This window comes from Alligator mississippiensis, chromosome 15 (assembly GCF_030867095.1).
Source record: "Alligator mississippiensis isolate rAllMis1 chromosome 15, rAllMis1, whole genome shotgun sequence".
Lineage (NCBI taxonomy): Eukaryota > Metazoa > Chordata > Crocodylia > Alligatoridae > Alligator > Alligator mississippiensis.
In genome coordinates this window covers 5769782-5785707 of record NC_081838.1, presented here as the reverse complement: position 1 = coordinate 5785707, position 15926 = coordinate 5769782, and the positions used below count along the sequence as shown (strand labels likewise).

General features: G+C 52.9%; 1 protein-coding gene across 11 annotated transcripts in view; it reads left to right on the top strand.

The window, feature by feature from the left end:
- The first annotated feature begins 245 nt into the window (after positions 1-245).
- Positions 246-15926, top strand: part of LOC132245794 (uncharacterized) — a 20853-nt gene continuing 5172 nt past the window's right edge. Inside the window, exons 1-7 of one of the 11 annotated variants that reach the window (XM_059718703.1) lie at positions 246-3500; positions 3773-3880; positions 4890-5613; positions 6373-6574; positions 7325-7424; positions 7633-7674; positions 9951-14861. In XM_059718703.1, coding sequence (XP_059574686.1) covers positions 253-1392 — 1140 coding nt within the window. In that variant the 5' untranslated portion in view covers positions 246-252 and the 3' untranslated portion in view covers positions 1393-3500; positions 3773-3880; positions 4890-5613; ... (2 more) ...; positions 7633-7674; positions 9951-14861. Of the gene's footprint in view, positions 3881-4889; positions 5614-6372; positions 6575-6756; positions 6811-7324; positions 7425-7632; positions 7676-9950; positions 14863-15926 lie in introns of those variants that run through there. The other 10 variants (XM_059718704.1, XM_059718712.1, XM_059718711.1 and 7 more) reach the window with 10 other exon arrangements.

The window sequence follows — 15926 nt, the reverse complement described above, 5'->3', positions numbered from 1 at the left end:
GGCCTCAAAAAGCACTGCCAGAAAAGGAGCACTGGGCTCAAGTTGCAGCAAGGAACATTGAGGTTGGGTATTAGGAAAAAATCTCTCTAGGAGTGGGGGGGAAAGCACCAGGCCAGGCTCCCCAGGGAGGGGGTGGAATCTGCATCCTGGCAGGGGTTTAAAGCCTGGATGGGATGACGTAGTTGGAAATGGACTAGCTGTAGCCTCCAACCCAGCGCGCACTAGGACCCCACCCTCCGCTGGTTGCTGCGCATGCGTTATTCCATGCATAGTGGCCGGCCAGAGCGGTGCTGTACTGCGCGTGCGGGACCAGGCCGGAGGGGGGATACGCAGCAGTGCTCGCACGCATGCGCCGCAGGAGCCCCGTGCCACGACGGGCCGCGGGCAAACGCTGGTAGTTCCGGCGTGGCCGGTCGCCTCGGAAACGGGCGTCTTCACAAGCTCACACGCGCTTCCGGCAGGGTGCACGCTGGGAACTGTAGTTCTGCGGCGGCGGCTGCGGCCTTGCGGTGCCCGAGCCTGCGGCTGCTTGAGCCCGGCCGCGGCGCAAGCGAGGTTTGGCAGCCTGGAGACTCTGCCGCGTGCCGCCGGCCCCTGCTCTTGGCAGCCAAAGGGAAACACGTGGCTCCGGGCCGGACACGATTCACCGCACTTCCGCTCCTCCGCCCTGGAAGCGCGGCAGGGCCGGATCGGAAGCTCGCGTTTTCATTGGCCGCCCGGAGGTCTGCGGTGATTGGGTGGAGTGGCCGCATGGGCGGGGGTCAGCGCCGCACCGCCCTTCTTCGCTTTGATTGGCCTCTGCCAGGGCAGGCGGGTGGAGGAGCCCGCCCTCCTTCTCCGCACTCTGATTGGCTCACGGGGAAAGGGGTTCGCGCTCCTCTGTGCGCCGATTGGTCCGACTCTGATCCTCCTCGTGCCGGGAGCCCGCCCACAGCAAGCCTCTCGAGCTGGCGGGGCACGTGCCCCTCCTGGCGCCCCGCTGGCCGGCTGCGCGTGCACCCCCATGCACCCTACCCCGCCCCTGCTTGGGAGGGAGAAGGAAGGCTAAGAAGGCTGTGTCAGGAGCTGGAAGCTGATCTAGGAGCAGGGCTCATCTTTGAGGACGACGTTGCCCGCGGTATGCCGGCCAGGGCTGTCATTAAGAACGATGTTCCTGCTACGTTCTGCGTATCATCACCAAATGTTGGTGCCCGAGGCCACCATCTAGTTCACCTAATGGTTAGACCGGTTCTGCGCAGCCGGGGGTCTGCAGCGGCAGGTGGGGCTTGGAGGCTTTGTCGCGCGGACAGGCGAGTGCTGGCCTTGCCGGTGGGAAGCGTGTGGTTTCCTGTAGTTGTATTTAGACTTGGCAAGTGTGGGAAGATCGCCCTGCTTTCAGATATGCTTGCGTAGCCCAGTAAGAGTCCTCGGTTAGCAGCATTTGAGAAGGCAAATTCGGGAAAGGTCTGCCAGGAATAACATTCGCTGTGCTTAAAAGCATTTTTTATGGAGCAGATTGAAGAGCAAGGGAACGTGGGGGCTCTTGAGGACGTTCGTTGTGTTCTCTTGCCTGTTCGGCCTCCAGCAGAGCGAGATATCGGACGGCAGATGCCCTGGAGTTGGGGGAATAGATGTGGAGACTGACCACCGCTCTGAATCCAGGGGCAATCCCACCGGCATCATGGGGCACGCTCCCAGGAGACAGGGCCCTCCTGGCACATGTGCGGGCTTGGAGTGTGCCGGCAGGAGGGGCTGGGGGATGCCGACTCGCCAGCATCCCTGCCAGGACCTACTGCCTCCGCAGCGTGTACTTGCCCTTCCTCCTTTAGCCCTCGAAGGCTTTTTTTAAATTGTTAATACGTCGTCAAGCTTGAGACAATTTAACTCACTTTCCACGTTATTTGATTAGCAGCACGCTAACGTCATGACAGCTTTTGTGTCCTCTGCCTCGTCCTCTGCTGTGCGGTCTTCCCTGCTCGGCTCTGTTGTAGCGCCTGCCCCAGGATCTGAGCCGTTCCTTCCCGGGCGCTCGTCGGCAGGTTTAGGCCACCAAAGATCTTGTTGTCTGCCTCAGTTCCCTTTTCTGGGAAATGGGAACGATGCTCCGGGGGCCAAGACAGCAAAGACGGAGAAGTATTCAAGCACCGTGGTAGTGGAGGCCACGCAGGTACCCAAGCGAGACAGATACCATTGCCTATGTCTGAAGTGCAGACTGTCTCCTGAATTCCCGTCCTGGCCTCTACAACTCTGCTGGTCGTGGTGTGTTAGATGGGGAGAGCTCATATATCCTGGCGCTGAGTCCATCAACTAAGCACCCCTGTTCTTGATGCAGCACCCCAGCACGGAGGGTGAAGGTGGCTGGGTGGTTTCAGTGTGCACACAGCTTCCCATATTTCTGGGGGCTTTTCCTGATGGCCCAGAAGTTGTTAGCTACACTCCCGCCTGGGAGTTTTGGGGTTTCGGCACAATGGTCAAAGGCACTGAGATGATTAGTGACCAGGCCCAGTCTATGGCTTTTCCTTTGGTTGGGATCCCCCTGGCATCAGTGGGACACAGCCCCGTGGCCAGAGCTGCAGGATCAGAGTCCTCTTGGAGAGAATTGCTTTGTGTGTTGGCTTGCAAAATGCAGTCAATTCTCCATCCCCCCCCCTCCCAAGTCCCAATATCCCCATGTCATGCTGGAGTGTTGCTATGAACTAATCCCAGCGCATGCAGAGGATTGTCCTTGTCCAAGTGCTCTGTTGAATCTGAACTGTGAAATCCCCCCAGAGATGTCCCCAAGAAAAGAGCACCCGATTATTCCTGCCTTGGGCTGCAGTGGTCCTCGATTAGGAGCATCACGAGCTGGATTAGTGGGAGATGTTCTCCCTCTGCCCCAACCCCAATCCCAGCAATCACCAGGAAGTTGCATCTTCCTGAGCATCAGCTCTGCAGAAAAGGACCTGGGGGTGACAAGGGACAAGAAGCTGAACAGGAGCCAGCAGTGTGCCCTTGGTGCCAACAAGGCTAACAGCATCCTGGGCTGCATTAGTAGAAGCGGTGCCAGCAGATCGAGGGCAGTGATTCTTCCCCTCTACTCGGCACTAGTGAGGCTGCATCTGGAGGATGGAAAGAGGATGGAGCCGGACCATTCTCAGTGGTGGCAGATGACAGAGCAAGGAGCAATGGGCTCACGTTTCAGCAAGAGAAATAGGGAAAACTTTAGGAGAGTAATAAAACCCTGGAGCAGGTTGCCCAGAGAGGTGGTGCAGTCTCCATCCTTGGAGGTTTTGAAGACCTGGCTAGACAAAGCCTTGGCTGGGATGATCTAGTTGGGGCTGGTCCTGCTTTGGCCTTGTTCACTGAGCACCAGACCAATGCGTCTGTCAAGGAGCAGATCAGTCAAGAAATTGGAACGTATGAACCGTGGTTGGAGGTCGTGCGATGAAGGAAGCTGCAATGGTTTGGACGCATCACGAGAAGGCTGGATGCTCTTGCCAACAGCATAATGCAGAGCGCAGTGGGGGGAAAGAGAAAAAGAGGTAGACCAAGAATTGCTGGGGACCAAGATTAAGGACTGGATGGGGTTTCAACTGCCAGAGTGCATGAAGCTAGCCAAACACAGAGGGTTGTTGCAGCATCTGAGGTGCCCCAACAGCTGTAGTGGCCTCAGGAACGACTTGACTTGGTCCTGGTTGGAGCAGGGGGTCGGACTAGATGTGACCTCCTGAGGTCCCTTCAACCCTCGTTTTCTACCATTGTAAGTGCTGTGCTGTCACAGTCCATGAACTAGCACCATGCTCTTACTTTTCAGGCCCAGTGACTCCAGATCCCAGCCCTGGGATGTCACGGACAGCCACCAGCAGGATGCTCCAGGGAATCTCACTCAGTGAAGACGGTGAACGTGAAACTCATGGTTGAGGTAGAAAGTTTGTATTCAACCCCTTGGCTGAAGAAACCATTGCCTTTCCTGTTGCTGCTGGCAACTGAGTGGGGTACGGCACCCTCCTTTCTGGAAGCTGGAGTGCAGAGGCCCCCCTGTATTGCCAAGGGAAGGGTACCAAGGTTGGGTGGAGCCTGGGGTGTTGCCCCTAGGATGCTGTTTGCCAAAGACCCCCAAGGATTGACGTGGCCCTTGTCCAATTTGGTATCAAGTGAACTCTATTAGTAATCCCTTGTATTCTTCCTTGTAATCCAGCCTGACAAGTGGCCTTCCGCGGTCCCAGCCTCGGCTCTTCCGCGGGGTGTGTGGGATGTTAGTTTTGGGATTCCCGGTTGTTCAAACAGCAAGTTGCTCGTGTCTCCCCAGGGGGGCAACACAGAACGCACGGGTTCCTTTGTCTGTCCATCTCTTTTGTAACTTTTTTCTCATCCCAAATTGTCTGATCCCCTGGCACTGTGCCAGCCACCTTCCTGATAGGGACGGTGGTGTGCCTTGCTCGCCTAGTGCTCCATCACAGCACTCTTGTCTCCCAGGGGCACAGAAGGCGCTCCGTTCAATTTTGTTGCTTAGTTCTTGGGAAGGGCTGGACTACGGCTAAAAGCCCTACCATAACTCGCGTTGCCCACTACACAGGGCACACCTGGAAGTTTACGTGCAGACACTTCTGCTCTTCCTTGCGTGTTGGGCTAGGAGAGACCGTAGATCCCAGTGCTTGAAGTCTCAACTAAATCCCACCTGCTCTTTATGCACCCCTATGCACCAGGTGGTGCATTGGGATTAATGCACATGCAGCTTGTCATGTCCTAGAGACCTTCCCCGCTGCTCCGGAGAGAGCAAACTGAGCTCAGGCGTGGGACGCTTTGTGACAGGCACTGGGATGCTGCGGTTGCGAGTGAGGAACAAGCAGGGCTTGTTGCAGTCTACTGGCTTTAGCAGATGCAGAGGTGTTTCCCCATTGACTGACCCCCTGTCACTGCATTTTTTGCAGCTGTTCGGTGATCAATTAGTCCGTTTTGGGAAATCGGTGTACGTCACAGGAGGTGACACAAAGCCCCAGCTCCAGCCCTGCCAAACTTCTTTGGAGATAAGAAGCAAGAAAAGAGGCAAACCTGAGGGCATCTCATTTCATAATTGATAGGATGTGGAGTCAGGAGAGAATTCATCCCCATGAAGTGGAGGAGGCCAACAGATGTGATGTATTTGTTGACTTGAGCTTGGCCTCAGGAAATCCTGGCAGCCTGCACGGTGCATATTTGGCAGTGATCTTAGCCCTGGGAATGGCGAGCTGTCCCTCCTGGAGACACGTCCCAGGGATTTCCTTAGTCCTGAGCGATGCTCATGAGTGAAACCAAGGTCTTATGCTGAACTTTCCCCGGCTCCTCTCTCCACAGGTGAAGTTACATGGGTTGTTGGGTGTGGACTGCTGTTTCCAGTCACTTCTGATGCTCAGCTCCTGCCTAGGGACCATTGTATAATTCCTCAGTCTCACACAGAGATGCTAAGGTTGTCAATCGGGAGCTTAGCGCGACTAGTGCCTGTTGTTGGTTTAATTGTCTTGCTTTTGAGTTCAGTCACTAATGCCGTGCCCGTGTGTGTCATTGGAGACATCCCAGCAAACCTCAGCGGCCAAAGAAATCAAGCGCAGGCACCGGATCCAGCACGGAGGAGGTGTCTCGGCACATCAGGCCAGGGGTCCCTGCATTTCTGCTGAGGTAGGGAGGAGGGGAAATGGGACAGTCCGTGGCTTGAACTGCTGCAAGTTCCCCTTGCTTTAATGGGCACAATCTCCCCTGCTCTGGTGGAGCAGAGCCATTGCTGGGGTAAGCGCAGTTTGGCAAATTATAAACCAGTTCAAATCCCCCTTGGAGAGCAACCTCCTGGCTGTGCTGTTCCTCCTGGGGAAGTGCATGGGAAGGACTTGCATCCCCTGCCCCCTGCCCATGGCTGCCCTCCTCTTCTCCCAGCGTGGTTGTTGCTGTAGCTGCAGCAGCCCAGTGCCAGAGCCTGCCCTGGCGCACACTCGAGACGGCGTCTCCTCCTCCCGCAGCCCCTGCCCCGTTCTCACTGACTCACGCAGCGCTGGGCCATTTGGCAGGAGAAAGCAGGGGCCTTCCCAGAGCACTCGCTCTTATAAGGGAAGGTACATTTGCACCCGTGTGACCTAAGATCATTGCCTCCTGGGTGACAAAGGGCTCGTCTTGAGCCAGGAGCAGGGGCTTTTTAGACACCAGGTCTTTTCACGTGAGTATTTTATCAAAGAGTTGGAACTGAAATCCCAAAGCTTCTGCAGAGACGTTCTTCCCAAATGGGTCCCGGGTCTTTCCACCCTTCCCTAATGCAGCACTTGTTTAGGGACATGACCTGCTGAGTTACCGGGCAGTCTTCGGTTGCCCCTTAATAAAGGAGTGGAGCTTCAAGGCACCGCTTTGGACTTCACATTTCAGCTGGTAACTTCATGTTTGCCTTCTCAGGCAGGGACACCTCTGAGTCCTGGCCAGGAAAGAGCAAGGGAAGTTGAGAACTGGAGAGTCTGGCATCTCCTTGAGTCACTGGAAAAGGTTTTAAGTCTTTTATCAAAAAATGGCGTTTCCAGTCCTCCATTCCAGCACTCGCCAATGTGATTAGAAAGCACAAATCTGCCTTTTGTCTCCTGGGCTGGATCATCTTTGCACGGTACCTTAGATTGAATTTTATTGCAGTGTTATTTAATTTGATGTTGCTTGAATGATGCTATGGTTTTTTTTCTCAATTGTTCTCTCTAAGCTGGCTGGGAATGTTCCTTTCCTTTGCAATAACCGAAAGTAGCTCTTCAGTATTTCATTTTAATGATCCCCCTTTTTTCCCCACCCCCCCAGACTCCAGACAAGAATCGTGCATCTCTATACAGCAGCCCGCAATGGCCGGCGTTGGTTAGTCTTTCTTGTCACCTACCCTGGTATTACCTTATAGTAACCGCTTGCTGCTACTTTTGGTCTGCACAGCGTCTCCAGACCGACTTGCGCTGGTGTCTTCCATGCCCCAGGGTGGTTTATTGTGCTGGGAACTTTTTGTAAAGGCGAAGGCAGGAGCAGCTGTGACTGCTGCACGATGCTGGTTCGCATCACCCCCGTCTCCTTCTAATGCCGTGTCGCAGTGCATTTCACTGCAGGCACCGAGGGACACGGCTGGGCCTGTACGCAGCCGGTTATCGTGCCCCCGGAGAAGGGAAAAGGAACAGGACCCCAAGTTCCTCTCTCAGTAAGATGATAATAATGGTTGCTTTGTGGCAGAGCTCTCCCAGGAGAGGTCCTAAGAGTTTAGTGCTTGCCTCCTCTTTGCGCCGGAAATCTGCCCCATTGCAGTGGCCTTATTTGCCCCTCTCAGTTTTGATGCTGGCACTTTTCAGAGGCCAGCAAGTAACACAGCGTTTGACTTATCTGACAGCATCCACCAGCGAGACCTGACAGCAGAGCGGTGTTGGGGGGACCGAGCTCTTCAACCAAGTACCAGGACGAGCTCGTGCGGCGGTTGGAAACGTGCAGCAGTAAGTTCTTGTCCTTCGTGCCATCCCCGTTGGAAGAGGCTGGCGTGTGATCATTGTGCCCGCGTGGGGAGGTGCTATGAACATCTGCACAGCTGTGCTCCTGGGGACTCTGCTGTCTCCTGTGCATCACCCCTTGTGTTTTCCCCCGCCAGCGTGAAGTTTTGTAAGTTGATGAGCATTTCGTTACTGCTTTTTTTGTGTGTTTCAGGAGGGGTGAACAAGCCAGAATGACCTGGACCAAAGGCAGGAGGTAAGAGGCTCCCCAGTGCTCCCTGAATCAACTAGGGGCACACCATGAGTGCGTGGGATGCGGGGACAGCTGTGCGAGGGAATGGCTGCAAAACTCCCCTGTCTTCAAGCCCGTGCACGGGCTGGGAAGGCAGCAGGACTCTCATGGGCAGGTGTGAGGAGCCATTAGAAAATCTGGGGTCGGAGTCCATGAGGGCACATGGACGTGAATTGAGGCAAGCCGGGTCACTAGGGAGTGGCTCTTCAGCACAGACGGATTTAGCATTGTGAAAAGGCAGGTGCAGATGGTGCAGCACATCACACGTAGCACAACACATTTTTCTCCAGTTAGAGAAACCAAATGCTTTACCAATATGCGAGGACCATCTTACTCTTTTGAAGATACTTTTGTTTTTTCCTGGAAGTGTTGGAAATACGCACTGATTTTCTAGATGATGTGGTAAGCTTTAAAAAAAATGCAGCTAGGCAAATTTATAGTCCAAACGTATGATGTCATTAGTCCTTTAATCATTCTAGTCAAATACATGTCTTTTATTCTGATTCATAAAACTTTTTGAAGTATTAAGTATTAAATTATTAAGTTATTATCAGTATTGAAGTATTAAGTATTAAACTGGCAGTCATTTTTATACCCGAGTTAATATTGCCACATCTGAGTTCAGGTTCTTGGCTAGAGCTAAGAACAGCCGTGAAACAGAAGGGAGACTTTGCCAGCAACGGCAAACAGCAAAATTTTAGAAGGGATAGTCTGAGAAGTGGAAAATCCAGGCCATTATAAAGGAGAGAGTCGCTAACACCTGTGGCAGGGGGCAAGATTAGCAGGAATCAGCGAGACGATAACGACCCGTGGACTTTGATGCCTGCTCCACCCAAACTTTAAAACAAAGGGTTGGGTGCGACTGCCCCCCACTGGATCTGCCTCTGGCCTTGCCCCTCTCCTGGCGGGGCTGACATTTAATGGACAGAACTGAGGCTGCCAGGTTATCCCAGTTTAGCAGGCATACATGCCCCTGCTCTGCCGTTGTAACCCCTGGTGGGAGTGAGGCTGGCTGATACGTGTGTCTACACCCAAAGGAAACTCTTCATTCAGTGGCAAATTTATTCCTTGTCCATCACAGTCTGAGTCCTCACTGGGAGATATGGGGACAAGTGCGTCTGTTAGCCTGTTGCTAAAATCTCCTGCTGTAATAGTTGCACCCGTTGGGGCAATAGGAGGCTCAGTAGGGGCTGCACAGGACTCCCCAACCCCTTGAAACTCCACCATGCCCTGCGCAGGTGGGTATCCCCAGCAGGATGTTCCTCCCCAGTATCCTACTAACATCCTCCATTACCATTGGGGTTATAGTGGGCCACAGAAACCTCCTGCCCCCTCACCTACTGCCCCATTAGGCACCAGGGAGGGCAGGATGGCCTACTGGCAAGAATGCCAGGGTGGGGCTTGAGTGCTGTAGTGTGCAGCGCCAGTGGTCCCAGCCTGGCCAACAAACGGGACTTTCCTCGCCCCTTGGCTCCAACTCTGGGATCAGTGCCTGCTGGGTCCTGCTCCTGTTTCCACCCGCGCTGGGAGTGGAAGGCCTGGGGGCTGCACTGGAACCAGCCTGGCAGCCGTTTTCTCTGCTGGGGGAGGCCTCGCAGCAGCTTGGGGTCCGTGCTCTTGCCCCGCCACTGCTCACGTTGGGGACTGCTGGCAGCGTCCCGTTGGCTGGGCTGTGTGCGAAAAGAAACCATGTTCATCTCCGTATATATGCAGCCCCTGCCCCCTGGGAACCATGCGCTTGCGGCTCTTCAGGAGTCTCTGCCTTTCAAATCCTTCCATGCTCTTTTGGGTCTCCATTGTTCTCTGTCTCTGTTGGGTGGGGAGTTGGTTTCCGGTCTGAAACAGCTTCAGGTTGGCGGGCCGTGCCTCAGGAGGCTGCTGCTGCTGCTCTGCTCTGCCCACTGTCTCAGCATCTGCTGGGTGGAGACAGGAGCCCAGAAATTAGTCCCTGTCCAACTGGCAAAGGAAAAGATCTTCTATTTCCCTGTGCTGGGACAACCCCAGAGTATGGCTGGGCCTCAATTACACTGTCAGAACAAGGGGTCCAATTCCACGTGGACTTTAGGGCTCAGGTCTCACAGTTCGTAGCCCTTGTGCCCCAGTGGGAAATTCTGGTGGAAACAAGGAGGTGCTTCTATCTCCCCAAGCATGAAAGATGGTGAATCCTAAGTGCACCTAGTAAGCTTTTCATACAGCTGGAGCTATTGATTAAACACTGCCTTTATTCCTGACTGTTACAGAGAGGAGGAGCAGGGTTTCAGTTCCAACTAAGCGACGGGACTAGCAGAGTGGGGCGCAGAGCACAGCCTCTCTATAGCCCAAGCCTTAATAACCCCCAAGGGTTTCTTCCAACTCTGATAGCTGCCATGGGGCAATTCAAACAAGACCATGCCCTGCCAGAGGGCATAACAGAAGTACGGCCACCTTGGGCTAAGCTATCAACTCTTGCATTGCTAAGGGAAGATGGAAATTTAAGTTCACGGTACCCCAGAGATACCAGATTTGTGCCTCAAAATCAAGAAAGCATTCTAACGAGGACTCAAAAGAAAAGAGAAAGGAGAACATTTGGCATAGCAAACGACTATAGGAAGAAACCTTCAATAGATCATGGCCTCAGTTACCCAAGTGAGTACAATGGTGGTTGTATGAAGCATGATCCCTCAGAGGTATATAAAGGGTAAAAAGCTCCCAGTGGCACCGAGGAAGGTGGGCAGTGGTCTGTGATGTGCAAGGAGGAAGGAAGAGAATACTTTTATAGAGTTTTGAAATATTGATTTGAAAAGAGTGAACACACTCATACCCATCTATCCAGCTGACCATTTATTCTCAATAAAGGCTTGCCATAATGATTCTTGGAAGTGAAGAGCCCATGACTGATTGATGACAATGAAAGCTTATATATGGGAAAGAAAGTAATTCATTTTGGCACCGCGTAGAAGAGGATGATGTTTGTTGGGGCAACGACAGCAGCCTTTTAATTCAGTGGGTGAATCCTTACAGAAGGTGATGCACAGGCGCACATGTATGTACAGAGAGAGATGCATAGATGCATGTGCTCGCATTAGAGATATAGATAAGGAAGGAGGCATTTTTTCAGAATGATAATGCCTGCGGTATGGCACTGGTCAACCCAATTTCTCAGGAAAAAAATGGTAATGTTACCTCCAGAAGAGATGTTCATGCAAAAAGGCAGGTTGTACAATGACTAGAACCAACAGATATAAAGACTGACACCTTGCGAGAGAAACATGGTCCCCCCACGGTATCATACTTGCCGAGTTCTCAAAAAATAAAATACAGAAAGAGAACGTCAGGGAAAGAAACGGTGGAAGGTAGTTTAAACAGAAAGCTCAGGCTCTGTAGCAAATTAACTAACAATCTTATAGAGAGCTAAATGCAGATTCGCTTTGGGATTCAGGGAAGGAAGCTTTACTTACAGCTGCTAAAGGTGCATTAAGTGAAAATCAATCACATAAGAAACACCAGGTGGGAAATGGAGGCCTCATGAAGCACTGAAGTAAATAGAGAAGTCTTCAGTAAGAGACTAAAGTGGATGTGGACCAAGTCATTTATGCAGAAAAGACGAGAGCTAGAAAATGGCAGATGTGAGAGACGTATCACTGAAAGGCTCGTCCAGAAACCTGAACGCTAGAGAAGTTGAGAAAGATAATTGATAAGCTGGCTTAAATCCACAATAATTAAACAAAAACATTGGATAACGTTGTAACCAATGCTATTACTGACGAGAAAAGAAGATTAACATGTAATCTGAAACAAAGCTTGTGTTTGAGATTTGACTACGAAGAGACTGTCCCAGAGAACATTTGCAGCCATCGGCGCTGTAAATGAAGTTGCAGTTCCAGCCGGCAGTGCAGAGGGAAGGAGAGTAGGGAAAAAAAGGTTCATACACTCAACCTGTGGAAGCATTAGGAGATGAAGCGTTAGGAGAGCAAGCAGAATAGTGGCATTAGGAGCATTTTTGAAGTATTGAGAGATGAAGGGGCTGAGGAAGAAGAAAAGGACACCTGACTACTAAAGGTATGTCCATCCTCCTCCACATAAGTCAGAGCAAGCATCTGTAATAAAGACCTTTACGAAGTGAAAACTGGTTTTCACCAGGGCTCTGTACTCAACCTCCCTTTCACATCGCAGGGACGGGTGTCACCAAAGATCTGAAATCATCTGCCCCGTGGGTCATGCGAGTTTTGCAAAGAGACTTCCCAACGTGAAGCAAAACTCTAGCAGAATGAGAAAACTTCGTAGAAGGGCAAAGCAAACTGTGGTCCATGGTGATGACGATGCTAGAAAGCGATGTGAGGGGGAAACCTAGCTTTCTGCATTTACTGAGATGCACCCCGAGATTCCCGAGGGCACAGCTCAAAGAAGAGAAAGCCGCGCAGGAGCTCCAGGGGCCCGACCCCGCCTGGAACTTCACAGGGTTTGCAGGACTCGGCCTCTCGAGCCTCCGGGGCAGCTGGTCGGGGCAGCTGAAGGGTGCAGGAAGCTCTCCTCCCATCAAACAGACGTCTGCCACGAGCAAGTGGCGCAATCTATTACTGGCATCGTAGCGACCACGAATTTTAGGTATTGGTGGTGCAACAAAAAGGCATGGAGGTCCTTTTGCTTCACCTTTGTGACTCCCAGCAGCCCTGCTGGCTCCTTTCAGCTGTCGCTGCCGGCGTTACCTCTGCTGCTGGACCCGACCCTGGCCCTGCTGCCTGAGCATCTCAGCTCGTTCATCCCACATCCGCTGCTGGGGGTGCTGGACAGAGCAGGCATCTTCATGGAGACTGGCTCGGGACCCCCACAGGCAGGGCAGGCTCAGCCGGGGGATGAGATGGGGTTGTGGGCAGGTGTAGATGGGATGAGATGGGCTACGGGAGCATAGGGATTGGCATCCAGGAGCGAGACAGGTGACTGGGGCTGAGCCTGGGGCCAGGGCCAGGATTGTGGGGTAGCCCCAATACAGTGGGACTGTGGAGCAGCGCGGCTCGGCCGTGCAGGGCACCCGTGATGGATCGTAACTGGATTAGGCCACCCCGTGCTGCTGGGCTGCGCTGCAAGACAGACGTGCTGTACTCGGGCTGCCTGCACGTGTCTGTCCAGGTCACGGGTGCAGACTCTGTCCCCCTCCCAGGTTGGGCCAGGCACAGTCTGTCATATGGGGAGCAGCTCTGCTCTGGCCCCAGCCCTGTGCTGTCGTTGCCCCATGAGCCTGGCCCCAACCCCTGCTGACCTTGGCCCCATCCCATCTGCCTGGCCAAGTGCGCCCTGCCCGAAGAGGTCCCAGAATGGTGTAGACTAGGGATGTGACAGGTGAAAAAGATGAATCGTTTAACCGATAAACCCAGTGATCACTGGTTGGCTTACCAGTTATTGCTTAGCACAGGGGAGTGGTGCAGTCTGGCAGGGAAGGGGGAAGTCGTGCAGTGCCCCAGCAGGAGCCAGAGCGCAGCAGGACAGGCGGGAGGGAGGGCAAGGGGGACTAGTACCCATAGCCTATGCCTTCAAGAGGAAAACAGCAGGCACCCTAATGGCTGATCAATTAAGCAATTAGCTGCTCCTTTACAGCTGCTCCCTACCTCCCAGCATGGGGCTTCGCCAGGGCTGTGCTGTCTGGCAGGGCTTGCCACCACCTCCTTCAAAAGGGCCCCAAGAGTCAGCTCCCAGCAGCACCTGTGTCCGAGCTGGTTAACTATTTAACTAATATAATTAGAGGAGATTAAACAAATTATGTTTTAAACAGTCTTTACATCTCTAGTTTACTAATCTGCCGTGTAGGGAGTTTTGGGGAGCCGCTGCGGCTGGGGGGACAGGGGGTCTTCACCCAGCCCACAACAGCTCCCCAAAACTCCCTGCATTAGGGTTACCATATTTCCAGTTTCAAAAAGGACATCTGTGGGGGAGGGGAGCAGGGAAGGAGAGGGGGAAGGGGTATCTGATTGTGGAGGAAGCAGCGATATGTCTGACCCACTGTACCCCGTCCCCCAGACCATGCTGAAACCCCGCACTCCCCACCCACAGCCCCCTGCCCCGCCAGCTCCGCTGCCCATACAGCGCACTCGCACGTTCCCCCTCTCTCACCTGCCTGCCGCTGGGGGCTCTGCACACAGAGCACACCTTCAGAAACCCTGGGTGTATGGTAATCCTACCCGGCATGGACCTCCAGCTCAAATAATTGCCCACCCCAGCCTTAGAGGAAGCCGAGGCAGTGCTTCCAGAGGCAGGGAGCACTGGACCTGCAGATGCTGGGAGCGGCATTTCTAGTCCCTGCCTCCCAGGCTGTCTGTACTTGGCAGCAAGCTTCTGTTCCCCCCCACCCCTGAGGCACTCCCTGTTGGCTTGGTTTCAATGCAGTCTGTCTTGCTGGTAAAGCGTCTTGTGGATCTTCAGGTCTCAGCTCCTCTGGCTCTTCCCCGCACCCTCACCTCTTGCTGGGCTTTGCCCTGCCTGCACACCCACACCCCACTGTAGCCTGTCCCTTGCTTACAGCCATGGTCTCTCTCTGCTGTGGGCACCTACCCTGCTTCTCATGCACTTGGCTTGGCCCCTCTCTCCAGATCTTCCTGGGGGTGGCCTCAGCAGCTCCAGGTCTACAGGCCCTTCTTCAGGTGACTGCTCCTCAGTTGTGCTCAGGGTCCTTGCACTCAAAGAGCATCCACCGGCTGCAGGCCTCACTGGCACATTGATCATCGATACTGCTCGTGCAAAGACTTTGCTAAAGCATTGGCCAGGGTAGGCCTGGCCAGCGAATCCGACTGATGCCTGAACTCCTAGCACAAGCAAAACTTCGCATGTGGCCAGATGCTCGAGGGGGAGATGGCTGTACAAGGTGGAGAATAGTTCAGTACCCGGATAAGGCTGGAATGGGAACCCCTAGGTCCAGATGTGGAGCAAGCCCATGGTACAGGATGGCTCAAGATATTGGGGGAATGTAACATGTAGTGTATTTTGAACACTGTATAAAACCAGGATTAGAAATAAAGGGAACTTTGTGTTGACCCAGAGGACCTGCATGGTGCCAATGCCTTGTCACGGGCATAAGCACGTCGACACCTTATCTGACTGTGTTAAGGCCACGTCTTCTAGACATTAAACCTGGACATACCTTTGCCACCAAACTGAGCCTGTGGTCGTTCTTTAAGACAAGACTTGTGTTGGGATTTTTTGGTGACTTTTTGCTGGCACTAGTCTTTGAGACTTTGGACCCTGTCACACGTTCAGATTGAATCTGGATTGAAACCAGCTATAAAGTTGCTTGTTCAACTTACTGGTTTGGTTCAAGCACTAACACTTGTTCAAGCACTAACTTCATAGGTGTTTGGTTCTTTTAATAGTTTAATGGACATTTTTATGGCATGATAATTACTTTGTACATGTGGCCGGTATAAATTTATTGCGTGATTGACCAGTAAGCTGTGTAATATATGTAACGTGTGGCAGGAGCCTTCAACATTGACGGCACATCAATAACACTCGACAAGGACAGCGATGATGACACAGGCTAGCCCCAGTGCCACCAGCAAAGGCAGAGCCCTGCTACGCCCCTGTGCTGGCATGTGCCTAAGTCAGCCTCCAAGGCCTCAGTATATGGGGGAGAAAAAGAGATGCAAAGTCAAAATCCCACAGATCTTCTAAGGGCCCTGCTAGACTTTACATATATTACCCAACTGAACCAAACAATAAATTTAGATCAGCTAATACACAAATTAAGACCAGCCACAAGAGCAAAGTAATTATCACACCATTAAGTGGTGGATTGCACAATAAATTTACACCAGCCACACATGCAAAGTCTTTATCACGTGATAAAAATGACTCCCCAGCTATCAAGAGAACCAACCAGCTACCAAGCTAGTGCTTGAAAATGTGTAACAACTCTATAGCTGGTTTCTTTCCAGCTTCCATTTGAATGTGTAGCAGGGCCCTTCTAATGGACCTCCGCAGCCAAGAAGCTGGAGATGAGCCCGTGACTCTGCCCTTGCTCAGAGCGGCAAACGTGGACATTACTCCCTGCAGGAGACACAACAGGAAACCTGGTGCTACGTCAAGATGTATGTTGTAGAGGAGGCAACAAACAGGGCCACTTGCTCCAGGGGATGAGGGCTGTTTCTAGGGGGACGCCAGGAGAACAGGCAACGTGCTGAATCAATCCCCAACAAAACATTCAAGCAGACAAGAGTTTCCTGCTGATCGGCAGTGCTTCCTGCTGCTGG